Raw genomic sequence first — 26,806 nt, 5'->3', positions numbered from 1 at the left:
TGTTAAGCATTAAGGTTATTATATCATGTTATTATTAATATGATGGTGTTGACTAAATATAATGAAGATGTATAAATATGACTATCAAAATATAATTGTACCCAGAATACACACTGTTTGATAAAAATTGAGTGTTATATAAATAAAACATGGAAAAAAATAATAATGGATGAATAATAAATGTTCCAATTAGTAACTAGAAATACCCTAATACCTTTTGTACATGTACAGATTCTTTCTTTCTTTTTCTTTTTTGAAAATGCATTCCTAGGCAATGCATTTTGAGAGCCTTGTTTGGCTTCCTTCTCCCATGGAGCTAAGTAGGTATGTCTATCCTTCAAAGAAAAAGGAAGAACATAGCTGTGCCATAGCAAAACAGCTGGCGTTGTGCGTAGGAGCTGGGTAGTAGCATGAAGCTTAATCTCTCTGTTGCCCAATGCTTCCTTTTAATGAAGAATCTGCCTCTGATCAACAGACATGATTTGTACTGCTATATTGTTTTCACAGTTTGTCATCCCTACATGGTAGACCAAATTTAACAAACCAACGCCATATAGATCAGGATTGCTTTTGTTGGAACAATTATAGTAGTGGAATATTTCAAGTCTGAATGTACTTTCCTCCTTTCTCACTTTATCTTTGCATGAACTAAGGAGGGCTCTATCTGAAACATTTTCTCAAATTAGTGTCATGGAACAGACACAATTCCTGCTTCTCTGACCAATGGCTTGGCAGTCGCTCTTCCTCTGGTCCTTCAAGGCCATTCTGTAGATCCTCTACACAATGGCATAGGTGAAGGTCTCTGTGAAGGCCTCTTTTCCAATTGACTACACCTTAAGGAGAATCAGGGGGGGGAAAATCAGAGAGCAGGACGTAACAGGAAAATGAGATTGTGATAGACAGAACAGCACCTGGGCAACAGATGATTTGACTCAGGGGCCAGAATGTCCATTCATCATTATTTTCCAAATAAACAATACTGGTTTTTTTATCTGGTCATCACACCTAGTTTGTCATTCAGTTAGGAGAACAAAAATGCAGGGAATTGCACTCTTTATCCTGTGCTGTGTGTGTGAATTAGAGGACTGAACTATCATGCTTTAATTTCAGATATCCAATCTTTAAGAGGCTTTGCATAATGCACAGTGTGAATTTTTTCAGTGTTGTAAAACAGTCATTTCTTTGTAGCTTGATTGTAATTTAATTTAGGGCAAGTTCATCCAGTGAAGGCATTGGAGAAACCAGTGAAGCCCCTTTGCTCTTCCTTTGTTTACTTGTAGATGTAAGAGCTGGTGGTGCAGTGGTTAGAATGCATTGTTGAGGCTAACTCTGCCCACAGCCAGGTGTTCGATCTTAACCGGCTCAAGGTTGATTCAGCCTTCCATCCTTCTGAGTTCAGTAAAATGAGGACCCAGATTGTTGGGGGGCAATATGCTGACTCTGTAAACTGCTTAGAGAGGGCTGTAATGCACTGTGAAGCGGTATATAAGTCTAAGTGCTATTGCTAGTGTTATTGCTAAGTAGATTTCTCTGATTTAAGAAGCTTTGGGTAATTGTGTCATCCCTAGGTACATGTACTGGACTGATTGGAGCTCTAATGCTAAGATAGAACGAGCAACACTTGGAGGAAACTTCAGGAGTGCTATTGTGAGCACCAACTTAGTATGGCCAAATGGTCTTACACTGGACTATGAAGAACAGCGACTTTATTGGGCTGACGCAAGTTTGTATGTATTTGCTTACTTTTCATTTGCATACTGTTAAACATTTTCATCTAATGCACACAGTTGGTCCTCCCATAACATATAATAACAATGTGGAAAAATCCATTCTAAATAAATATTTATGATTGAAAGCAGAAGAGATGCCTTTTGGTGGCCATGATCCATAATTGACGGGGCAATGACATGAAGTTGTCATTTACATTGAAAGGGCTGGGCTTCTCCCCCTTTGATTTTATTGAGGGAGATAAGATAAGTTCCCAACTTAAAAGGGATGAGATCAGTGGTGGGATTCAGCCAGTTCACACCACTTCGGGAGAACCGGTTGTTAACTTTCTGAGCAGTTTGGCAAAGTGGTTGTTGGATGAAATCATTAGGGCAGAGAACCGGTTGAAATTACTTGAATCCCACCACTGGATGAGATACCATGGAATTTATTTCCAGCCACAGAGGAACAGCTAGAGCAGAGTCTAGTGGCTGCAGAAAAGGGATTCGGGTTTCATATAAGAATTTGTTGCTGTATATTGTTCACCTGGATTTCAGAAATAATACTAAATGATGTGAATGTTCAGGGTACAAAAGAGTCTTGACATTAATGAAAAAGTAAGGAATCGATCTACAGAGGGGTGTCAAACTTGATTTCATTGAGGACCACATCAGGGTTGTGTTTTATCTTGGGTGGCCAGGATGGGCATGGTCAGCTTGATGTCACTTGTGCCGGGGGCGGGGGGGAGGCTGGTGGCCCTAGCACTCTGTCAGTGAAAACGGTCTCCTGAGCTCCATTTTTGGCTGTGACGGCCTCCTGAAGCCCTCTGCCAGTGAAAATTGAGCTCGGAGGGGAGGGGCGGGGGTGAAGCCCTCCAAAGCTCTGTTTTCACTGGCAGAGGCACTGCGGGCTGGTCCTTTGCTATTTCCAGGGCAGCCTGGCAGACCAGATTAAGCACCCCACTGGCTGCAACCGGCCCGTGGGCCTTGAGTTTGACACCCCTGATCTATAGTATTTTCCCTGTGGAACTCAACAAATGTTGGAAGCTCGTGTTTCATGTTCCAATGCTGATATTTCCTACTTGTTTTAGACAGAAGATTGAACGCAGCTCCTTATTGGGTGAAAACCGTGAGGTCGTCATTAGCACCGCCCTCTATCCATTTGCAATGACCCTATTTGATCAACACATTTACTGGACAGACTGGAATACCCGAAGTGTTTATCGAGCCAACAAATACGACGGGTCAGATCAAATTGTGATGGTATCAAACCTGCCAAACAGACCAATGGATATTCACGTTTGGGCCAAAAGCAAGCAACAGCAGTGCGCCAACCCTTGCAACCAATTTAATGGTGGTTGCAGTCACATCTGCGTGCCAGGTAAAACATTCATATGATATGCAAGCCCACGGTGACTTGCTGTGTTTGTCACTGGGGTTGGGTTTTAGACATCTGCTGATTTATAGGAAAGAATCATAGTCTAAGCATGCAGAAAATTAATGGAATTACAGATGTTTCACATATTTAAATAAACCCCGCTATTAGTGGATGACCAAAAAATGTTTTCATCGCTACTTGAAATATTTTTAAAACTGTATTCTTTTCTACTCTGTCATCACCCTCCTGTTTTGTTATGTTTGCTGAAATCAATATTATATTCCTGCTGATGCCAAATATGGGAGAATGCAATAGCCATCTTCCATTATAGACGGTCTTATTCCTTTTACAAATTAATCTCAGTTGTAATAATTGAAGTTCCGAAAACTTTTTTCTGCAATAGTCCCATTTACAAATAGAGCTGATTTAGATTCCTGTGGAGAATACAGGTAGTCCTTGACTTACAACAGTTCATTTAGTGACCGTTCAAAGTTACAACGGCATTGAAAAATGTGATGTAAGACCATTTTTCACAGTTCCGACCTTTGCAGAATCTCCATGATCACGTGATCAAAATTCAGATGCTTGGCAACTGGTTCATGTTTATGACTGTTGCTGTATCCCAAGGTCATGTGATCCCCTTTTGCGACCTTCTGACAAGTGAAATCCATGGGGAAGCCAGATTCACTTAAGAACTGTGGCAAGAAATGTCGTAAAATGGGGCAAAGCTCACTTAACAAATGTCTCACTTAACAACAGAAATTTTGTGTTCAGTTGTGGTCGTAAGTTGAGGGCTACCTGTATTGTTTAAAGGTTTAGGAGATGTGTCATAGGACGTTTTGGTAGTTCTGGATAAATTTCTTGGCGGATTTACAATTAATATTGGGGAGAGATGTTATATAAATATATCATTAACCCAGTTCTTCTTTTGTGGTTGATGCAATGAAATATAGGCCCAGGTGGTGCGGAGTGTCAATGTCCTGCTGAAGGACGCTGGTATTCAGCCAACAACAACAAACATTGTATTGTGGACAATGGTACCAGGTGTGGAAGTACCCACTTCACTTGTCTTAATGGCCATTGCATCTCTGAACGCTGGACATGTGACAATGATGATGACTGTAGGGATGGCAGTGACGAGTTGGAAAGTGTGTGTGGTAAGTACTTCCATAATTAAAACAAAAGCTGTTGCCCAATTACAATTGTTTTTAGCAAAGCCATTTTGTGGACTAAAACCAAACAAAGAAAGACAACTAGTATCAGTTTGGTCCAGAGTCCAATGGCCTGTTGACTATACAAAGCATTGAAGATTTCATTGCTTTCATGAAAAAAATGAAGGGTTCAAATTCTTCCTTGGATTAATGCAGGGAAGAGGGTAGAAATGTTAAAAGCACTGATTTTGTAACATGCAAGGGAAGAAAAATACATACTGGGAAAGTAGTATTCAATGTAAGAAGTTATTGGTATGAAATTAGGAGTTTCTTAGAAAATACAAAATGGTTTTGGTTTCAAGAACAAAATTCTGTGTAAGAACAATAAATTGAGTATTTCTGGTAGTGTTTGGTTTTTCTTAGATTGTAATTATGCTTCAAATATGATATTCTGTTTTATCTTCTACACCACAGGTGGGTTTCAGTAGGTTCTGATCAGTCCTGGAGAACCGGTAGCGGAAATTTTGAGTAATTCAGAGAACCGGTAGTAAAAATTCTGACTGGCCCACCCCTATTCTCTGCCTCCCAAGTCCCAGCTGACTGGGAGGAAATGGGGATTTTGCAGTATCCTTCCCCTGGAGTGGGGAGGAAATGGAGATTTTACAGTATCCTTCCCCTGCCATGCCCACCAAGCCATGCCACGCCCACCAAGTCACGTCCACAGAACTGGTAGTAAAAATTTTTGAAACCCACCACTGTTGTACACATGTGTGGAGTGAATACTTTATCGAGCTTTACAGGACTATTAACATGGGAGGAAATATCTATGTGCAGAATTATGCCCAAAATATGGGCAAGAGTACATCAGAGGACTTTGTTCCTTTCTATTAACACTCCTTGAAAATACTGAAACAGACCTTTTTCTGTTTTTGTTTTTCTTTATCGGTACCATTTTTAGTACTTTTGCTTTCTTTCTTTTTTCTTTCTTATCTTTTAATTATGTAAAAATTCTCAATAAAAAGAAAAAGAAAATAACCGGAGCAGACTCAGAATGTGAAGGAAGGTTATGTTTTCCACTGACTTCATAAGGATCATACTCTCTGATCATGCCTTTATAGCAGGGGTCTTCAGCCTTGGCAAATTTAAGCCCGGCGGACTTCAATGCCCAGAATTCCCCAGCCAGCAGCTGGCTGGGGAATTCTGGGTGTTGAAGTCCGCCAGGCTTAAAGTTGCCAAGGCTGGAGACCCCTGCTTTATAGCAAGGCCATAGCTGCAGTTTAGCCTCCTTCCATTTCAACTTGTTTCCAATTTACCTCATTAATTTTCATGAATGAGGAAACTCCATTTGTAGGGATTTGTAAACCCACAAAACTGTCATTCGAATGCTAAAATAAAGCTTTATCTTCTATTTATCTGATTTACACGCTGTCCGTTTTGCAGCTGTATTTGCCTTGGCAGGTAAAATCAATTCAGCATTGTATTTCTGGGGAGAATTTGTCAAGGCCTGTTTGCATCCCTTCTGTCAATGACATTTCTTTGTCACATTCCTTTCCTTCAGCTTTTCATACCTGTCAGCCAACAGCTTTCACCTGCGGCAATGGGCGATGTGTACGCTACTCTTATCGCTGTGATCACTACAATGACTGTGGAGACAACAGTGATGAGGTGGGATGCTTGTTCCGAACTTGTGATCCCCAGACAGAATTTACTTGCAATAATGGAAGGTGTATCTCTCTTCAATACGTCTGCAATGGTGCAAACAACTGTTACGATAATGGCACTTCAGATGAGAGAAATTGCCGTAAGTTGATTAAAACTACGTATTGTCCCCGATTCTTCGCACAGCCAAAAAGTAAAGTAAAGTTTCTAAAAAGGAAAAAGGGCGTGTTGCTTCACAGAAGTCATGTGATTTATTTGGATTTATGTTTACAGGAATCCTGAGAATGAACTGGATGTTCTTTCACTGTGTATGGCCTATGAGCAATTTTCTCATCAATTTGTAAGGATAGTTGTTTCAAACAATAAGGACTGAATCAGAGAGGAGATCTTTAGGGTATTATTTGATAAGTACCCCAGGTGATTCCATTAATATTAGCAAAAAAATTAACATTTCTTGTAATGAGGTAGAATAGTTCAGGGGTGCCCAACCCCCGGTCTGTGGACCAGTAGTGGGCTGTAGCATGCCAAAAACTGGGCCGCGCAAACAAGCGAAGCCCCATTTGTGGGATGCAGGCAGCATGTGAAACCACGCCTCCTCGGGTCTGCGGAAAAACTTCTTTCCACGAAACCGGTCCCTGGTGCCCAAAAGGTTGGGGGCCACTGGACTAGTTGATACATTTTGATAAGCAGAAATGCTGAAGAATCCTGAGAAGGATTACATAGATCAGTCGGTATGTTGATTATTCCTTTTTCTATCTGATCCCCGCTTGACTCTTCCTGCCAGTGGAAGGAGCTAAAGAATCCAAGAAAGCTATTGTTCTGTGACTTGCTTGTTACTTTTCTTAAGAAGCCATAATCTCAACCAAAAACATAGCTACAGGTAGTCCTCGATTTACAACCACAGTTGAGCCCAACTCATTTATGTTGCTAAACGAGTAACATGTTAAGTGAACTTTGCTCCATTTTACAACTTTTTCTTGCTACATTTGTTAAGTGAATCACTGCAGTTTGAAAAATGGTCACAAGTCATTTTTGACAGTGCTGTTGTGACTTGGAACAGACCCTAAATGAGCTGTTGTAAGTTGAGGACTACTTGTAATTTATGGGTGGCTTGTTAGATGAGGAACAAGTCAGGGTAACCAGCTTGTGTCGGGTTCCAAGTAATACATCCCATTCAGTAAGAACTCAGAGGCAGGCAAGTTCTTTAAAGAGCATTTTATTAGGACATATCAAATTGGCATATTCTTGGTGGAAAACAGGCTCTAAGTTGCCGCTGGTTTTTCACCCAATTAAAAGTAAAACTTTATCACTCCCCCCCCCCCGAGTCTCCAATCACATGGTCCAATCAGCATACAGCCTCGTTGCCAGGTGACCTCAGTCTCCACCTCCCACCAGCATTAAGCAAATCCGTTGAAGTGTTAAATGAGGTCAGAAAAGAATAATTGAAACAGATAGCTAAATGATCATTATATCTGAGTGCGCAGTGAAAGTAGATTAGCTTTTGTATTCATGCATAGATACGATCCAAGTGGCTCCACTCAAGCTCTCAGGGTTTCTGTTCTCCTCCACTTTGGAACCAAGTGGAACCAGAGAAACTCTGCTGTTTCTCGGATCAGTCCCAGAGGATCCTTCAACCTTTTGAAATTGGATATTTAGAGAGAGTGGGAGGATCTGATGGATCACTATACTCTGTTACACTAATGAAAGGGCGTCATTGACACCAATGAATCTGAAGAGTTACTATTCAAATTCTTTGTCGTTCTTAGAATTGGTATCACAACCCATTGATAAAAAGGCAGTATTATGCTAAGCTAAATTGGATTTAACAGTACATCATATCATTCTAATACCAAGAAATGTATTACAGGTGGTTTTCGATTTATGACCACAATTCAACTCAACATTTTTGTTAAATGAGACATTTGTTAAGCAAGTTTTGCCCCATTTTATGACCTTTCTTGCCACAATTGTTATGTGAATCACTGAAGTTGTTAAGTTGGTAACCTGGTTGTTAAATGAATCTGGCTCCCCCATTGACTTTGCTTCCCAGAAGATCGCAAAAGTTTGATCACATGATCCTGGGACACGCAACCATCATAAATATGAGTCAGTTGCCCAGCGTCTGAATTGTGATCACATGATCCTGGGGAGGTCATAACTGTGAAAAGTGGTCATAAGACACTTTTTTCAGTGCCCTTGTAACTTTGAACGGTTGTTAAATGAACTATTGTAAGTCGAAGATTACCTGAACGAGAAACTTTACGTTGCTGTTTGTCATTGCTTAAAACCAGTCTGCCTTTTGCTTTATGGGGAAGAAAAAAGAATTATTTCTTTTTGTCTTAAAGCTGAACGTACTTGTCCCTCTGGTTATACAAAATGTCAAAGTACCAACATATGCATTCCACGAACTTATCTTTGTGACGGGGATAATGACTGTGGCGATATGAGTGATGAGAGCCCCACTCACTGTGGTAAGCTAAATGACTCTCGACAATTACACTCCTTCGCTTCACACTTTCCTGTCTCAGTTTGGCTAAAGGGGGAAGCATTTTTGTACATTCTGTTCTTTTAGGAATGCCACTGAAAAGACACAACTTACCGTAAATGTATGTGGGGTGTGGGCACGTATGTGTATGCAAGCAAGACTTGAGCAAATAGATGACATTCTGGAATTTAAGTTGAAAAACATATTCTCAAAATGAGACAAGGAGGTTATCAAACTTGAAGTAAAAAATAAATAAACAAAGGATTACCTCTGAGGTGGATTCCTATGACTTCTGGCATGTTTATGTTTTTAAAAGCTTTAAAACTTAGATTTATATCCTTCAGAAGCTCAGGTCATGGAGGATTAAATGACAGTGTTAAATACACTTCTTAAAAGGACTTCCAAGAGTGATCTTCCAAAGTGTGACTAGCTAAACTGAAATTTGGAACCTTTAGTCTCCAATCCAGAACTTGTACGGTATAAGTGCACTGCCTTTCCCTTTTTATTTATGAATGAAACATACCTCTTGCCCTGGGACAACCATTTCAGTAACTCTTCATACATTCTATCATCATGATACAGGTAGTCTGTCTCACTTGTATCTTTTCTTTTATGTACTCTGAGAGTATATCCACCAAGACAAATTCCTTGTGTGTCCAATCATACTTGGCCAATAAAGAATTCTATTCTATTCTATTCACTCTATTCTTAACAACAATTTCTGTTGTTCATTTTCATTTTATATGTCTTATTATCCTAAGGCACTTATGAAAATCGTAGCAAGACTTACTAAGCTAACCTAGTTGAAGTAGTTCAACTACCCAAGAACACAATACCCAGGCTGAGGATTGAGTATAATCATTACAGAGTCCAATGCATTTGCAAAGGAAAACACACAAATCAAACGAAGAATTTTCTCTGCCTTTTCAGCCTCACTGACTTGTACCAATAGTGAGTTTCGCTGCACATCTGGACGTTGCATTCCTGCTCATTGGTACTGTGATCTAGCAGTGGATTGTGCTGATGGCTCGGATGAGCCTTCCACTTGTGGTAAGTGTGAGGTTCGGCACACTTGGAAGGGGCCCGGAAAGGTTTAGTTGGACTACCAGAATTTAATGAGGGAAATTAAGACTTACAACCTAGTAGTGATCAACCTTATTGGTGAATGTGCCATTGGCTATCTGATAAGTTAAAGGACGGTGTATTTCTGTCAGAGTCCCAAGAATGAAGTTTCCTCAAAAGACATTGATACACCCATGAAGATATAGTATGCACCATGAAATTATAGTAAAATTACACTGCTAGTAATGACATAATTGTAACCCAAAAAAAAAAAAAGGCTGAGGGGAAGGCATTCTAAAGAACTTTTCTTGATATCTCACTCTTCTGTTTTGAACAACACTTCAGTCATTCTGCAAGATGCTTCTTCATCTGAATGGCACAGTGCATGCTTTGTATGAGAAAGTCATACTGTATCCATTAAAACCTCAATAAAAATCACAATATGCATTCCTGGAAGCCAATGATATACATTTAACCTCTGTATTATAAAACTTTTACCAACCAAAGGTAAACATGTTCCATATCCTGTGGATTACCCAGTGACTTTCACAGTCCCTTGCCATTAGCCAGACTGAGAATTAAAACACAAATTGGCATATGTTTGTGGAAATGTAGGAAACAATGTTTGGGCAGCACTCCCAAGATGTGAAAAATGCATAGTCTGTGAAATCTTATATTTCTTTTAAGTTACTTCTGAACGGAGCTGTTCAAGTAGGCAGTTTAGATGTGATGGCGGCAGATGCATACCAGCTACATGGATCTGTGATGGTGATAATGACTGTGGTGACATGAGCGATGAGGACCAAAGACACAACTGTGGTAAGTTCCGTGTAACATAAAGCTTCAAGACTAAGCTGTTATTTTATTTAGTTACTCAAGGCCTAGATGAGCAGCATGGTGGCCTAGAGGTGGAGCCCTGGCCTCACAAATCAGGAGGCTGGAGTTCGATCCTAGGTAGTGACGGATATTTCTCTCTCCGGGTGCAATGAGTAATTGTCTACTGCAAACTCTGCATAGGTGTCAGGAAGGGCAGCTGGCCAGTAAACGCTCAGCTCTAATCAATCACCCCAATCTTATCCCGAAGCAAGGGATTGCAGAGTCGTAAATATAAAATCCTTAAGACGTAGATATTTGAAAGACTGCAAGTCGTCAAAGAGACATTGTTTGAACAGATGGTAGGCTGATTTAAATGGCATGAATAATGTATTTTGGACAAATTGCTGAAATCTCACGCTTTGTTCTAGCAAATCGCAGCTGCTTAGCTACTGAATTCACATGTGTGAACAACGTGCCTCCCTCAAGAAGATGTATTCCTAGGGCTTGGGTCTGTGATGGGGATGCTGACTGCAGTGATGCTTACGATGAGCATCAGAACTGCACTAGAAGGCCATGCTTGGACAGTGAATTTACATGTAGTAATGGACTGTGCATCCGTAACACTTACAGGTTTGTATGTCCTCTGCAAATGCTTTCAAGAACCACAGGCATAGGCTAGAGCTAATTCTTTACAAACACTGAACTGCAGCACATATCATTCTTCACCATTGGCCACAGTGAGCAAGGTCAGTGATAATTTGAGACCCAACTATATTTTGTTTTCTCTTGGAATAATATAATATGCAGCAATGATGGACTTAGACCTGGCTTTCAGTTCTGCTTTGCATAAATGCAGTAGGTGGACTAAGAGGGGGTTATAAAAACGATTAAATTCCTTGTTACTAAGATTGTGTCTGGTCAAATATGAACTCAGTTTTATCCTCTCAATTCATTTTTCCCCTTCTTTTTTCTACTGGACATGCTGGTTGGGTCAGGATAGAAGTTTATGATGTCATATTGTTTATCATGGTAAAAGGTTGAATCTAAGACCAGGAGGAATAGTATTCATATTGTCACAAGCAAGAAAAGAAGGATAGAGGTGCCAAATACAAATCTGAGCAAATATAATCTATACAGCAAAGATTTTAATGTGATGAGGATTGGGACGTGGGGTAGAGAAATATGTGGAGGATTTCTGAGGACTAGAAGGTGTTGAGTGCCTTAGGGGATTAAGGCTCTTTTTGTCACTAGATCTCTGTCCAGTTCAATCTCTCTCTCTCTCCAGGATTTCTGGAGTCTGAAATTTTCCACGTTCAACATTTTTATGTAATGTCACGACTAGTTTGTCCATGATCTGCAGATCATGCCTCTGTTCTCCCAAACCTTATGCTTTGCATGCAACACCTTTGCATGAAGAACACACACATACATGTGAACGTTAGCAGAGGTGTTGCTATTTTATGTATGTAAGTATTCAATTTATATGTTGCTCATCTCACAATCAAGTGACTGGCTTTTGTTAATGGGCCTTTTCCAGGTGTGACCGCCGAAACGATTGTGGGGATGGCAGTGATGAGAGGGCTTGCACCTATCAGCCGTGCCAACAGCACCAGTTTACCTGTCAAAATGGCCGCTGCATTAACAAAGCTTACCTCTGTGATGGGGACAATGACTGTGGGGATGAGTCCGATGAGCTAGAGCATCTTTGCATTACCCCAGAAGCAACTTGTGCTCCCCATTATTTTACATGTGACAATGGGAACTGCATTGAAATGGCCAAAGTCTGTAACCGGATAGATGACTGCCGTGATAATAGTGATGAGAAGGGATGTGGTATGTATGGAATTTAGATAAATCAGCACAAAGGCAACCTTGCACAATGACAAATTCTTGGTTCCCCAGATGATGTCAGATTACCATTCAAATTGTCCTCTGACAGCACGGCAAATAGTCAGATGTTGAGGGAGTTACAGATCATCATTAGTTGAAGAAAGATTGATTAGCTATTTATTACCAATTGCTTTTGGTAATTGTAATTTTATTTTGTAATTTTAATGTAATAACTTCAGTGAATTATCTCATTTTCCCCTATCTGGTGCACTTCAAATATGTTTAATTACAGTTCCAATTTCTCAAGCTAGCATGCAGGTTGGGGAAGGTAGGCTGGGAATTGTAGTCCAACATATGGAAGCTACTAGTTTGGGGAAAACTAGGTAATTGGGGTTTATGTAAGTTAACAGTAAATGAACCATCAGAAACCAATGTTGCCTTATAAAAGTGAAGTAACATTTTTGTTTAATTTGTTGTCTTCTAGGCATTAATGAATGCAACGATCCTTCAATTAGCAACTGTGACCACATCTGCACAGATATCCAGACTAGTTTCTACTGTTCGTGTCGTCCTGGGTACAGACTCATGTCCAACAAAAGGTCTTGCGATGACATAGATGAATGTAGTGAAACACCGTCAATATGTAGCCAGATGTGTGAGAACACCGTCGGCAGCTACATCTGCAAGTGTGCCCCAGGTTACATTCGTGAACCTGACGGGAGAAGTTGCCGGCAGAACAGCAACATCTCACCTTATCTTATCTTTAGCAATCGCTACTATCTGAGAAATCTCACCACAGATGGCCGGCTTTACTCTCTCATTTTGCAAGGTCTCAGAAACGTGGTGGCTCTGGATTTCGACCGGGTGGAAAAAAGGCTCTACTGGATTGATGTAGGCAGGAAGGTCATAGAAAGAATGTTTTTCAATGGGACAAACAAAGAAACAATAATTGGTGATGGTGTGCCAAATGGTGAAGGCATTGCTGTTGACTGGGTTGGAAGGTATGCCTCTCGTTGTTTTTCAAAAAGTTGTACTGCTCAGTTGGTGTCCTCCTCAGGATAATAGATCAATAAAGTTTTCTTTTGCCTTCTGCCTGGCAACTTTCAGATATGATGACATTGCAATTTCCAGTCCTTGGCCACATTGATTGGCTGGGAATATGGAGAACCTCTGCCCCCCCCGCCCCCGATCTGGGTGGCATAGATTGGGAAAGCTGGATTTATAGCAAATCCTCCAGCCATTTCCTTTAGCAATTAGCACTTAGACATATATACCACTTCACGGTGCTTTACAGCCCTCTCTAAGAGGTTTACAGAGTCAGCATATTCCACCCAACAATCTGGTTCCTCATTTTACTGACCTCAGAAGGCTGTAAGGCTGAGTCAACCTTGACAGTGGGAATCGAACTGCTGGCAGTCAGCAGAATTAGCCTCCAATACTGCATTCTAACCACTGCACCACCATGCCTCAAAAAGCAAATATCTTTTTTAAAGCAATGATCACAAATAATAGCAGAAATTATATTTTTTGTGTATTGCTTCATATTCTTGATTACCCTTATACCAACACTGAAGTATCGTTACCATGCTTCAGTGCTGTCTTTTCATGGAGAACATGGACTATAATTATCATCTTAATATATCTTTTAGGAGATAGAAAATGGGTAGAAAATTATTCCAGCGCTAAGGAGCTAGCAGTCTTAGGGCTTCCAACATTGCCAACAAACACTCTAATTAGTGAATATTGATGCCATCTATGTTTTCTTATTTTGTATTGATATACTAAAAACTACAGATCATAACACTGTAGTGCAGGGATGAAATTCAAAAATTTTCCCTACTGGTTCTGTGGGCGTGGCTTGGTGGGCGTGGCAGGGGAAGGATATTGCAAAATCTCCATTCCCTCTCCACTCTGGGGCCAGCCAGAGGTGGCATTTGCCGGTTCTCCGAACTACTCAAAATTTCCTCTACCGGTTCTCCAGAACCTGTTAGAACCTGCTAGACTTCACCCCTGCCGTAGTGGTAGCAGCTTCCCATACTTCAAAACTGATGTGGAGGAAGGAAATGTTTCAGCTGTTACAAGGCCACAAGCCCCTCTGCCATTCATTTAGAGCCTTGATAGTACAGGGGTTTAGTGCACCCTGTAATTAACACAGCTGCCTGCAATTTCTGCTGGTTCGAATCTCTCCAAGGCTCAAGGTTGACTCAGCCTTCCATCCTTTCTAAGGTAGGTGAAATGAGGACCCAGTTTGTGGGGGCAATAAGCTGACTTTGTATAAATATACAAAAGGATGAAGGCTATTGCTGAGCACATTGTAAGCCGCCCTGAGTCTCCGGAGAAGGGCGGCATATAAATCAAATTAAAAAAAAAAAAAATTTAAACAATCTGATATTTTCAGGGCTCAGCTGCAAAGATGCCACTGCTTCATTAAGAGTCTCATTAACGTTAAGGAGTGGACTTAAAGCAGCAGCATCTTTTTCTCAGGCTGCTGCAGAACCCTAAAAATTTTAAGAACTATCAAGAAGGTGCCATGTTTGTGCTTGAGTGAAATCTAAAGCAATTCTGCAGAATCACTTTTGAGGTGTGCCCAGCCTTAAAAATGATAGCTTCATGAATCAATGTAATTCAATGCATTGATTATGCATTGGTTATTACAATTTAGGGATATCGGATATAGGACGGATATTAATACTTTACTCAACAGTGGGTAAACCAAGCCAGCGAACATAATCCTTCCTGTAATTCTACATAGTGACAAATGCTGCTTTGCAGAGGGAAATGTAGGGACCTGGAATAATGTAATGGTATGTGGGAAAGACCTTGGGAGATGGGATGAAGAGATGCTGCCTAGGGACAGTTCAGCTGAGAGACAGCACAGCTCACAGCTACATCGTTGGCAGAACAAGAGACTCAGAAGAGACCTTCCCTACATTCTCAGGCTGAAAAAGTGTCTATGGGAGAATTGTACTTTATGACTTGCAAGATTCAGTTAATACAACTTTGCAACAGAGTAGAATTAGTTTATCTTGTCATGTTTCCTTTCTGGTCTACCTTCGTTTCAGATAACTACACCCCAAGTTGCAATGTTCTAGCGCCGTGCTAGCTTTTTCTTGCTTTGTATTTCTGCCTTTCAGACCTAAATTGATAATTAAGAGGGAAAAAATATGTCTGTGAAGAAATAGTTGGTGTAATATGCCTTTTGTCAAATATTTCAGAAAACTGTACTGGGTAGATGCCCATAAAGATTGCCTCTACGTAGCTGAGCTCGATGGCCGATTCCGGAAAAAACTAATTGATCAGTGCCTGGATCCTAACAACACCTTCTGTTTTCAGTATCCTAGAGCGATTGTTGTTCATCCTAAATATGGGTAAGCTGGTTCAGTATTTTCTTTAATGAATTTAAAGATTTTAACCTACTCTGTTAAATCGTAGTAAATGTTCTCACAATTACAAAGTTGAAAGAGGTCAGTTAAATCAACAAGCATCTGATCAGTACAAGAATTCAAATGAGAGCATAGAATTATAGTTACCTGTTAGTATAAGGGCTAATAAAGATTTTTTTAAAATTACAAAATAATGGAAACTGATCAAGGAGAGATTCAACCTACGTAGAAATAAGGAGAATTTTTCTGACAGTGAGAACAATCAACCAGTGGAAAAGCTTGCCTTCAGAAGTTGTGGGAGAGTCATCACCGGAAGCTTTCAAGAAAAGGCTGAACTGCCATCTGTCAGAAATGGTGCAGGGTCTCCTGCTTGGGCGGGGGGTTGGACTAGATGACCTACAATGTCCCAACGCTGTTATTCTGTTATTAATTTCAAAAGGAACACAGATCTTATGAGTCTTCTTGCCCAGAGATCAGTTCTCTCATTTTGAGGCTAGATATCTTTTTGGTTAATTGTGCTGCTGTGCTGAATAATTCTGAGGTAGTATTGTATTAAAAAAAAAAAAAGTAAAAGAAAGGGTTGTTTTAGCAAGTAATATTCTGGCAATTTCTCAAAGAACTCATGGGATTTTTTTTCTAAGTGCTATATTGTATTAAAACTCAGATTTATACAAACCAGAACCTGAGTGACCTCAAGAGGTGTTGACTTCAATTCTCAGAATTCTCAGCTATAGTCATGCTGTAAAGAGAATTCTGTAAGTCCATGTATTGGTTTTCACTCAGGTAGCCAATCTTGACTGAACTCAAAAGCTAATCAGAGTCAAACTGTGGTAGCATTTGTGCAGGCTAGATAAGAAAGAAAGAGAGAGAGAGAGAGAGAGAGACAGAGAAAGAGACAGACAGAGACAGAGAAAGAAAGGAGGGAGGGAGGAAGGAAAGGAAAGGGAAGGAAAGGAAAGGAAAGGAAAGGAAAGGAAAGGAAAGGAAAGGAAAGGAAAGGAAAGGAAAGGAAAGGAAAGGAAAGGAAAGGAAAGGAAAGGAAAGGAAAGGAAGGAAGGAAGGCAGGCAATTCTATCTTTGAAGAAGGAAATAATATTGTTGCCAAGAAACTGGCACGGAATTTTTTTTTATGAAGTCACTAGGACTTTTGACTCAAAGGAGACTTTACTATAATTTCTTAGTCTAAATCTGCAAGATGCCTTCTTTAATTACTTTCTTGCCATTTCAGAATAAAACAGCAAGCCATTTAGCTGTTGAATGTGTCAAAAGATTGAGCATGGCAGTCATTTAACTTTACTCCCATTTGTAAAACATTTGTGTGTGCGAGTGTGTGTGTGCACACATGCATGTGTATCTGTCTGAGCCTCTATCAACTTTAATCCAATCTTTTTATATGAAATAATTTATCTCAACCCTCCGTAAATATTAGATTAAAATTCTCCTACCGGGGCTTTTCACAGTAGCAATATATTTTAAAGATTAAAAAAACCCTCATATTGCTGTAATAAATTTTCTCCTTTGCTGTGTGTTTGCTTATTTTGCAGTATTTTTTTCTTTCTTTTTCACCCTTTCATCCTTTTGTCCAGGGAAATGTATCTATTTTTGTATTACCTGCAGCAAATTATGGATTAGTTTTCTATTGTGTTTATTAAAACAGACAGGTCTACTGGACAGATTGGGCACAGCGAGCGTATATCGGACGCGTGGGAATGGACGGCAAGAATAAGACGGTGATTATCTCTGCCAAGTTAGAGTGGCCTAATGGACTTACCATAGATTACACCAACGACAAGCTCTACTGGGCAGACGCCCATCTAAACTACATTGAGTACGTACATAGAGAAGAATAAAGCAACTGGGTAACTCTTCCTATCAGATTTTGAGGGTTATCAAATGAGCTTTTAGTGGCAGCTTTAATTCAGTTAAAATGCACAGGATCTGTAGCTACCAATTAGAAAACTACCTGCTCTGTGATTTCAGCACAACAATTGGCAATCAGTAATGATGAAAGAATTCCAGATCATCGTAATGTGGAGTTCTGTAAGGCATAGTAATGCATAAACTGCTTTTTCTTTTTTCCTGAATCATCTTCTATTCTATTACATTTTTAAAAATTTAATGTTCTTAATGGTAATTCAACAAATAGGTATCCTAGTGTTAGGATAAGGACTGTTTGGCTTAGTGATTAAAGCATCAGGCAATAGAAGCCAGGAGACTTGACTTCTAGTTCCACCTTAGCCATGAAAGCCAGCTGGGTGACCTTGGGCCAGGGGAAAATTGGAGGAGGAAGGGTTATTGGATATTTTCACCGCCTTGAGTTGTTCATAAAAATAATAAAGGTGGGATTTTAATAAAGTAATAATAAAAGAATTAATAATTAATAGAACTGCTTCTAGTTGGTAAAATGTGCAGTTCACTTGTGTGTTCTCCTTGAGTTCTGAATTCTATATTAAAATTTGAGATACTTTTGAAGCCAGTATGAGATGGCAGAGCATGTTTTAAAAAGAGATTAAATGGAATAGAGTAGACAGATAGCAGGCTTTACTAGACCCCTAAAGCCCATCAAGATAGTATAACATTCAAAATTCAGTCCAAAATTACTTAATTTTGAATTGTTGGTTTTGTTCAGAATTTATTTATTTATTTATTAGTTCGATTTATATATGCCGCCCTTCTCCAGAGACTCAGAGTTGCTTACAATGCATTAAACCTTCATACTTTTGTATATACCTGCTTAGTAGGGTTTTTTCGGCCTCCCTGAGCGGTGTTCTTTTTTATACAAAGTCAGTTTATTGCCCCCACAATCCGGGTCCTCATTTTACCTACCTCGGAAGGATGGAAGGCTGAGTCAACCTTGAGCCTGGTGAGATTTGAATTTGCAGTAATTGCAGGCTGCTGGCAGCTAAACACTACTTTAAGAGCAGCAGTTTAGTTCACTGTGCCACCAGGCTCTTATAGAATCAAAATGTTGTGTGGTTTATTACTCAGCTTTATTTTGTAACACAAAACACAAAGATCCTACTTGGATAAAAGCTAGAATGAGCAAGTGTGACTATGCTAGAACAGTACATCTATCCCTTCCCATTTGGTTCCTCTTTAAAATGCGCTAACTAAATCAGAATAACTAGCGTGAAAAAGTTTAATGCAAAACTTTTACTTGCATTCTATCCTTTCATTACTTTAACAACAGGGAATCCGGAGGAATACTAAATGAATAATCTCTGCTTGACTCTAAAGCTAAGTTAGTTTGCCTTGAAATTCATTTCACTTTCAGGATGAGCAAAGTCAGAATGATTGGCAATTGTACATCAGCATGCTTACTTATGAAGTAAATACAGGTAGTCCTCGATTTACGACCACAATCGAGCCCAACATTTATGTTGCTAAGTGAAACATTTCTTAAGTGAGTTTTGCCCCATTTTTATAACTTTTCTTGCCACTGTGGTTAAATGAATCATTGCAATCGTTAAGTTAGTAACACGGTTGTTAAGTGAATCTGGATTCCCCATGGACTTTGCTCTTCAGAAGGTCGCAAAAGGGGATCACATGACTTTGGGACACTATAACCGTCATAAATATGAACCAGTTGCCAAGCTGAATTTTGATCATGTGACCATGGGGATGCGGCAACGGTTGTAAGTGTGAAAAATGGTCCTATGTCACTTTTTTCAGTAGCGTTGTAACTTTGAATGGTCACTAAATGAGCTGCTTTAAGTCGAAGACTACTTGTACTTCATAAGTAATCCTTATAATAATATAGAAACCTAAAAAAAATTGCAAAGTAGTATCTTGCATGATTAAAGGTAAAGGTTCCCCTCGCACATATGTGCTAGTCCAGGGGTCAGCAATCTGTGGCTCTGGAGCCGCATGTGGCTCTTTCATCCCTCTGCTGAGGCTCCCTGTCACTGGTCGGTTCCACAATTGATAGGGCTTTCGGTTAGGGCAGGTAGAGGAAAAAGGACGCCGCGCTAGGAGGAGACTCTTTGGTGGGGGAACTGGACTTCCAGTCGGCTCCAGGATTGAATGGGGGGCTTCTGGTTAGGACCTTTGTGGCTCTTTGAGTGTTTAAGGTTGCCGATCCCCGTGCTAGTCGTTCCCGACTATTATAATTACTATTTAGTTTCCACTCTTTCAGAAACAAGCAGAATGTTGATTATGGATTAGGTTTCCTTTTTTCCCCTTCAGTGTTATGTGTTATGTTTTCTTCTTATAGGTACTCAGATCTTGATGGCCAACATCGTCATACTGTGTATGATGGGGTATTGCCTCATCCGTTTGCAATTACGATTTTTGAGGATACTATCTATTGGACTGACTGGAACACAAGGACCATTGAAAAGGGAAATAAATATGACGGAACAGGCAGAATGGTTCTAGCAAACACCACTCACCGGCCCTTTGATATTCACGTCTATCACCCATACAGGCAACCAATAGGTAAGGAATTTATTCTATGAGGGTAGGTCTGGATTCTGGATTTAGCTTTGTCACGAAAATAGGAAGCGGAAAGACGTGGGCAGTTTACAAAGGTGTACTTCTAACTGTTTTGTCTACTGCTTGCATTGCTTTTTATCATGTGCTATTATCTTCAGTTTAAATTTATGCTCGGTGATGATTTGGATTATCAGTTCCTTCTGCTGAACATTTTGATGTAGTTTTTGACTTGCTCAGATTTTCAGTCCATTATCTGTCCTCAAGCTGATCTGCCATTTCTCATGGGTTTTGCAAGAGATGGAAGGAAAAACCGAACCCAATCTACTATCGGCTCCTGATTACATGCTCCATATAATTAGTCACTAATTTCTAGTTAATAAGTCAGGGAATTTTTCCTGGATGTTAAGTGGACTGAATACAGGTAGTCCTCGCCTTATGGTCACAATGGAGCCCAAAATTTCTACTGTTAAGTGAGACATTTGTTAAGTGAGTTTTGTCCCATTTTATAACATTTCTTACCACAGCTGTTAAGTGAATCTGGTTTCCCCATTGATTTTGCTTGTCAGAAGGTTTGCAAAAGGTGATCCCATGACCCCGGGACACAGCGACGGTCATAAGTATGAACCACTTGCTAAGCATCTGAATTTCGATCACATGATCATAGGGATGTTACATGAACATGAAAAATTTTTACGTGAAAAATGGCCATAAGTCCCTTTTTTCAGTGCCATTTTAACTTTGAACAGTCACTAAATGAACTGTTGTAACTCGAGGATTCCCTGTATTCCATTTAAACACTTTCACATAGGGCCAACATAGGGAGCAGTTCAAATATTTTCTTTGAGTCCAACGTATCTTGATCCAGAGCTGTAGGTTAAAATGCAAACTTCCCATTGTTAAATCAGAGCAAAGAGTGGAGCATTTTTGACCATTTTATTAGCAATTATGCCGTTTGTGGTATTTTGTTGATGGGAATAATTAGATATTTCTCACCTCATTTTTTTTTTTTTTTTTTTACTAGTAAGCAATCCTTGTGGGACCAACAACGGTGGCTGTTCTCATCTGTGCCTAATAAAAAATGGTGGCTCCGGTTATTCCTGTGAATGTCCTGATAACTTTATGGTAGTGCAGTTGGGCAGCACAGGTCATTGCCTTCCAATGTGCTCCAGCACTCAATTCCTGTGTGCTGACAGTGAAAGGTAGGCATGTGCAATGACACAATTGCTTTATTTGTTGCATTTTATGTCCTATATGTCAAGGATACTTCCAGTTAGGATACTGTATGTTACTCCTTGAGTCTCATTTAATCAGTAAGAAAAAGGGTTGTCCACACTCAATGAGCTTTATGTAAGATGAGGATCTGAATTTGAAAATCTCCATTTTACTCTGACCTTCTACTCACTATCCCAGCCTTTCCTTCTTGGTGCTTCATTTAAAAGGTCGGACTACAATCCCCAGAATGACCAGCCAGCAATTTCAACAGTTGGTAGTCTTTGGAGGGCCCAGTAGCATAGGATTCCTCATTTCTACTTCTTCAATAACATTGGCTCTTGTAACTTTGCTACCAGGGAGGCTGAGGTACTATTAAAATGATCAGATTGGCCTAGGTCAGGGGTGTCAAACTCACGATGACACATTCGTCACGTGACGTATCACAACTTTTCCCCCTCTCTAAACTGGGGGTGTGGGTGGCCAGCGTGTGACACATCCGGCCTGTGGGTCGCAAGTTTGACACCTCTGGCCTAAGTTATGCAACGCTTTGGGTTGAAAAGGGAAAAGACTCTTCTTCATTTGCAGCATCTGCTACAAGCTATGCACTTGTACTTTGTATCTGCGAACTCCTACATAGAAACACATTTTCTGTTTCCCATAGATGCATTCCTATCTGGTGGAAATGTGATGGCCAAAGAGATTGTCGGGATGGGTCCGATGAACCTCCCACATGTCCAGTTAGGTACTGCCGTGTCGGGCAATTTCAGTGCAATGATGGCAACTGTACTAGTTCCCACTACTTGTGCAACACTATCCCAGAGTGTCCTGATGGATCCGATGAAGATCATGTGCTTTGTGGTATGTAGCAAGCTCTCTAATCTAATTCATAAATATCACCCGGGTATTTATCATGACCGTAAATCTGTTTCTTCTGTTTCTATGAGTAGGAAATAGACAGACCTCAACAGAATAGCTATTATGACTTGGCCAAGACCAAACCTGCTTTGAGTTTTTAGTATATCCACCAGATTCATTACTTGGGGTTTTCTAGATTTCCATGCTGTCAAGATGTCTATGGAGTCATCCAGGTCATGGTGTCCTAAAGGTGCTTTTTTCAAGAGGCAACTGGACTTTCTGGTTTCTCTTTGAAGACGTTTCACTTCTCATCCAAGAAGCTTCTTCATGCTGTCAAGATTTTCTGAGAGTCGAAATTCCATTGCCTCTGGAACAGGGTGGATTTGATTTAAATCGAGTTGATTTAAATCACAATTTAAATCATGATTTAAATCACTAGTAAAAAGGCTTGATTTAAATCAACTCGATTTAAATCATAATTTTTAAAGAGCAACTGTCATCTCTGCTACTCCTTTGACCCACTGTTGACTCACGGATAGTCCCAGTGTTGCAGAATATACAGCCTCATGCTACATAACTAAGCTCCATTTCATGCTGAATAAACTAAATTATTTATGTATCTTAAATAGAAAACTATCTTACGATAGATTTTTACCCCAAAAGTTTTTTATTAAAATAAATTCGATAAAAATCAAAAAAATCTGATTTAAATCAAAAAAATCTGATTGTTTTGATTTTTTTTAAAAAAATCATTGATTTTTATCCACCTTGCTCTGGAAGGCACCTGGGCTGGATAAAGCAGCTCCATATCGATGTTTCTCTGTATAAAATGTTTCCATCTGTCTGCATGTCGGGGTTTTTAGGATTTTTTTTTTTTGGCCATTCTCCAAATGAAATTGTATTATAAATTTTTAAAGAAAGTTCTGCTTTCTTTTAGCCAATCACCAATGCGAATCTCACCAGTGGCAATGTGCTAACAAACGATGCATCCCGGAAGCCTGGCAGTGTGACCGAGAAGATGACTGTGGTGATAATTCAGATGAGGATAGCGCTCATTGTGCCAGCAGAACTTGTCGTCCAGGCCAATTTGCATGTAACAATGGCCGATGCATCCCCCAGACCTGGAAATGTGATATGGATAATGATTGTGGCGATAACTCAGATGAACCATTCCATGAATGCAGTAAGCAAAACACATCTTGAGCTACTTTATCATCGCTGTACCAATTAAGAGGCACTGTTTGGCTTTACTCTTAGCGGTAACTGCCAAACAATGTGAAAGGCAGGAAGAATGAGTGTGTAGGGCAGAGGTCTTCAAACTTGGCAGCTTTAAGACTTGTGGACTTCAACTCCCAGAATTTTCCAGCCAGCATGCCAAGTTTGAAGACCTCTGGTGTAGGGGAATAACTCTCTGAAGTGTATCTTTCCTATTATGCATATTGCAGAGCATGAAATAAGGACAGTCACATTGCTTCCAGTTGAAGAAACTCCTGATTCTTAATGCATGAATATTAATCTTGACTAAACAAACAGTTGCTTCCATGTTGAAAGGGATGGAAGAACATGGCTTTATTTGCCTGTAGTCACTTTAGGGAGTTCACTTTGTACTTTGATGTGGAAGACTTCAAGGAAAAACGGACCAACAAGTTTGGAACTGTTCCACTGCTTTTCCTGCCCCGTTTCTTCTTTCCTTTTCCTAAATAAAGGACTCCTTTTCTTTTTGGAAATCAATTTGGGAAAGAGGCAGGGTCCCTGTCATTCCTGATTTGAAATAATTAACCCTTTAGAGTGCCATCTGGTATCTATATTCAGTACCTGGGTTAAGCCCCATCAAAATCATTTGAAGTTTATTTCTGAACTGATGCATAGAATGTCAGACTCAAATACCTTTCTAATCAAATATAATAGGCCATCTGTAAGGGATGTGGAAATGTAATGTAAAATCCATCCTAGCAATTTTATATTAAATCGGTGAAGAACTCTGTTGAATCCATGTATCACATCAGGAAAAGATTTAGTCTGAGACTGAGGGATATCTCTAAACTTCAAAAGAATTGAATATATACCAAAGTTGTTGAGCCCTGAATTTGGTTCTGTTGAACCAAATTATCTGAGCCCAGCAATTTTGGTATATAATGAATACTTATTGACTTACACTAATGGGAGAGAATTAGGCCAGTACAATTATAAGGTTATAAAACAGTTAGGAAGAACTGGAGTTAGGTATTGTCTAATTCTATTGTAAGTAAAGGGATAACTTTTGATAAGGGATAATATGAAGGAAGAATAGAAGTTTTTAAAGTCAATGTTCCCCTACTGGTATTATCCAGATATGTCGGGCATCATCTCCCAATTACTGGGTGGAGGAAGTTGCCTGATTAAGGAAGGCTATTTTATTTATTTATCTACATCTACATCAAGGGTGTCAAACTCAAGGCCTACAGACTGGATCCGACCCACGGGGTGCTTAGATATGGCCTGTGGGGCCAGCCTGGAAATATCAAAGGACTGGCCCGCAGTGCCTCTGCCAGCCAAAATGGGGCATGGGGGGTTGTGCAAGGCCCTCCCGTGGCCTATTTTTGGCCTCCACGACATCCTGCAGCACTCTGCCGGCTGAAAATGCCCTCCCCCCCCCGCAGCCCGTTTTCAGCCGGCAAGGTGCTGCAGGAGGCGTCTGTCCTATCTCCTGTGTTCCTGCCAGCTGGTCTGTGGAGAACTACAATGCTGATCTAGCCCTCGAAGAAATCCAGTTTGACACCCCTGATCTACATAATATACAAAAAAATAAATAAATACAGTCACTGTCTCACTTGTTGAGCACCTCTATGTGGAAAACACTTAATTGAATTGAAAAATGAATATATATTAGTGATTATAGTTTATTTACTATTGCATGTTTGAAAATAACCTTAGTGTGATGCTTATTATTTTCTATAATAAAGAATTTTTCTCTCTCTCTTTTTTTTAGTGGGTCCTGCCTATCGATGTGATAATTATACAGAATTTAGCTGTAGGACCAATTACCGCTGCGTCCCTCTCTGGTCTGTCTGCAATGGATACAATGACTGCAGAGACAACAGTGATGAACAAGGCTGTGGTAGGTTTAGGAGCTGCAAAATGGATGCCTTGTAAAAACTGAGAGCCCATATTTGCTTCCATGCCTCTTGCAAACAACGCCTCTATGAGACTGTTGGTGGCAGAATGTCACAATAATGGTTGCTTTTCATTTGTTTAAGACCTGGGAGGTCATTAACAGCACTTGAAATTAAAGACCTTGGAGGTAAATTTATTTACAGCAATTGAAATTGTTGATTTCTCTGATATTTGCTCTTGTGAAGGTCTAAATTATCTGAAGCTGTCACCTAGTTATTACTGTCTACATTCAGTTGCTGCTGTTCCTGCTCAAGGTGCAACATAATTTGTGCTCCTTTGCTGTGAATTAAAACATATATTTATGAGTGTCTTTTCATCTGGGCACATTTTTGTTAAGTGGGAAGAATAGCCAGTTTGGTGTAGCGGTTAAGGTGCCAGACTTGAAACCAGGACGCTGTGAGTTCTAGTCCCACCCGAAAACTCTCTGGGTGATTTTCAGCTAGTCATGTCCTCTCAGCCGAAGTCGCCTCACAAGGTTGTTGCTGTCAGGAAAATAAGCGGAGGAATGAGTATTATTAGTATGTTCGCCATCTTGAGCTTATTTATAACAATAATAAAGGCAAGGTATAAATAATTATATATGATGATCTTTTAAAGTTTTTCTGAATATTTGACAAATCCACAAAGGCTATGCATAATGGTAAACGAAGTGTGCTTGAAATAAAAAGAAAATCAAAGAGGTCCATTGCTAGGAGAAAGTGGTAAGATGGTAATGAGTGGCAGTGAGAAAGTGGAACTTGGTACGGATTTACAATCGAGGGTACTGAAGCAGAAATGATCGCCAAACCTTTCTTGATAATCTTAAGAGAAATCCTGAAAGTGAGATTCTGAAGGACAGGAGGGAAGCAAATCTCATAATACTCTACTTAATAAAATTGCAAAATAGGGCTGTAGAAGATGCTACTCTTGCTATAGATGGACTCATACAGTAGTTGACTGAAAGACTACTTAATATCTCCACTTCAGCTAAGGAGGGAACAATCTAGTAGAGGCCACAGGCCTCTGCCCTGGGCCATGTGCTGTTCAACACTTGGTCCAAGGGGCTGGGGAATGATGCTACAAAGCTGAGAGGAAACTGGCTAACATTTAAATGAAATAAGAATTTAAAAGACAAATGTGATCAGTGGGCGGAAATGAACAGGAGGGGATTTAAAAAATGTAATAATCTGTGCAGGGGAAAAAAAGTAAGGCATGAATATAAAATGGAGGAGTTAAATTGCCTGCCAGGAGTTAAATTTCCTTTGCTTTACAGACCAGTGAAGGTTATAAATGTGAGGATGGCTTGCAAAGTTACATTTTCATCGCCATCATAACTGCAGACGGTTATTGAACATGGCAGTAACTAAAAGAGGACTACCTGTATTTCTTTTCTTTTTCAAAGTATGCCCTATGAGGAGTCACTTTACAACAAAGTCTTTTACTGTTTAATTTTGTGCTATTGACATCCCTGTACCAACCTTATTTGAGCATCTCTTCTTTCCAAGTTGCATTTGAGAAGGGTGTGTTAATTGTTGCTGGCAACTGATTTCTCTCTGCCTTGGGCACATGTGTGTTCTGCAGAATCCCTGACTTGTGATCCTTTGGGAGATTTCCGCTGTGATAATCACCGGTGTATTCCACTGCGATGGAAGTGCGATGGAAACGACGACTGTGGGGATGACTCCGATGAACAAAACTGCAGT

General features: G+C 40.0%; 1 protein-coding gene across 2 annotated transcripts in view; it reads left to right on the top strand.

Moving 5' to 3' along the window:
- The window catches only part of LRP2 (LDL receptor related protein 2), a 144,895-nt gene that overhangs the window by 92,583 nt on the left and 25,506 nt on the right, over positions 1–26,806 (top strand). For both annotated transcript variants that reach the window (XM_034426960.3, XM_034426953.3), the window contains exons 41-58: positions 1,569–1,727; positions 2,798–3,087; positions 4,038–4,241; positions 5,794–6,036; positions 8,240–8,365; positions 9,310–9,429; positions 10,129–10,260; positions 10,686–10,887; positions 11,795–12,090; positions 12,572–13,088; positions 15,303–15,455; positions 17,128–17,298; positions 19,684–19,907; positions 20,926–21,103; positions 21,778–21,974; positions 22,909–23,154; positions 24,940–25,068; positions 26,685–26,804. In XM_034426960.3, the coding sequence (XP_034282851.2) occupies positions 1,569–1,727; positions 2,798–3,087; positions 4,038–4,241; positions 5,794–6,036; positions 8,240–8,365; positions 9,310–9,429; positions 10,129–10,260; positions 10,686–10,887; positions 11,795–12,090; positions 12,572–13,088; positions 15,303–15,455; positions 17,128–17,298; positions 19,684–19,907; positions 20,926–21,103; positions 21,778–21,974; positions 22,909–23,154; positions 24,940–25,068; positions 26,685–26,804 (3,707 nt within the window). The remainder of the gene's footprint in view (positions 1–1,568; positions 1,728–2,797; positions 3,088–4,037; positions 4,242–5,793; positions 6,037–8,239; positions 8,366–9,309; positions 9,430–10,128; positions 10,261–10,685; positions 10,888–11,794; positions 12,091–12,571; positions 13,089–15,302; positions 15,456–17,127; positions 17,299–19,683; positions 19,908–20,925; positions 21,104–21,777; positions 21,975–22,908; positions 23,155–24,939; positions 25,069–26,684; positions 26,805–26,806) is intronic.

The sequence above is a fragment of the Pantherophis guttatus genome, chromosome 1, assembly GCF_059756535.1.
Source record: "Pantherophis guttatus breed Tessera chromosome 1, ASM5975653v1, whole genome shotgun sequence".
Classification (NCBI taxonomy): Eukaryota; Metazoa; Chordata; class Lepidosauria; order Squamata; family Colubridae; genus Pantherophis; species Pantherophis guttatus.
The sequence above is the reverse complement of the archived record's forward strand: the minus strand, read 5'-3'. Positions and strand labels throughout refer to the sequence as shown.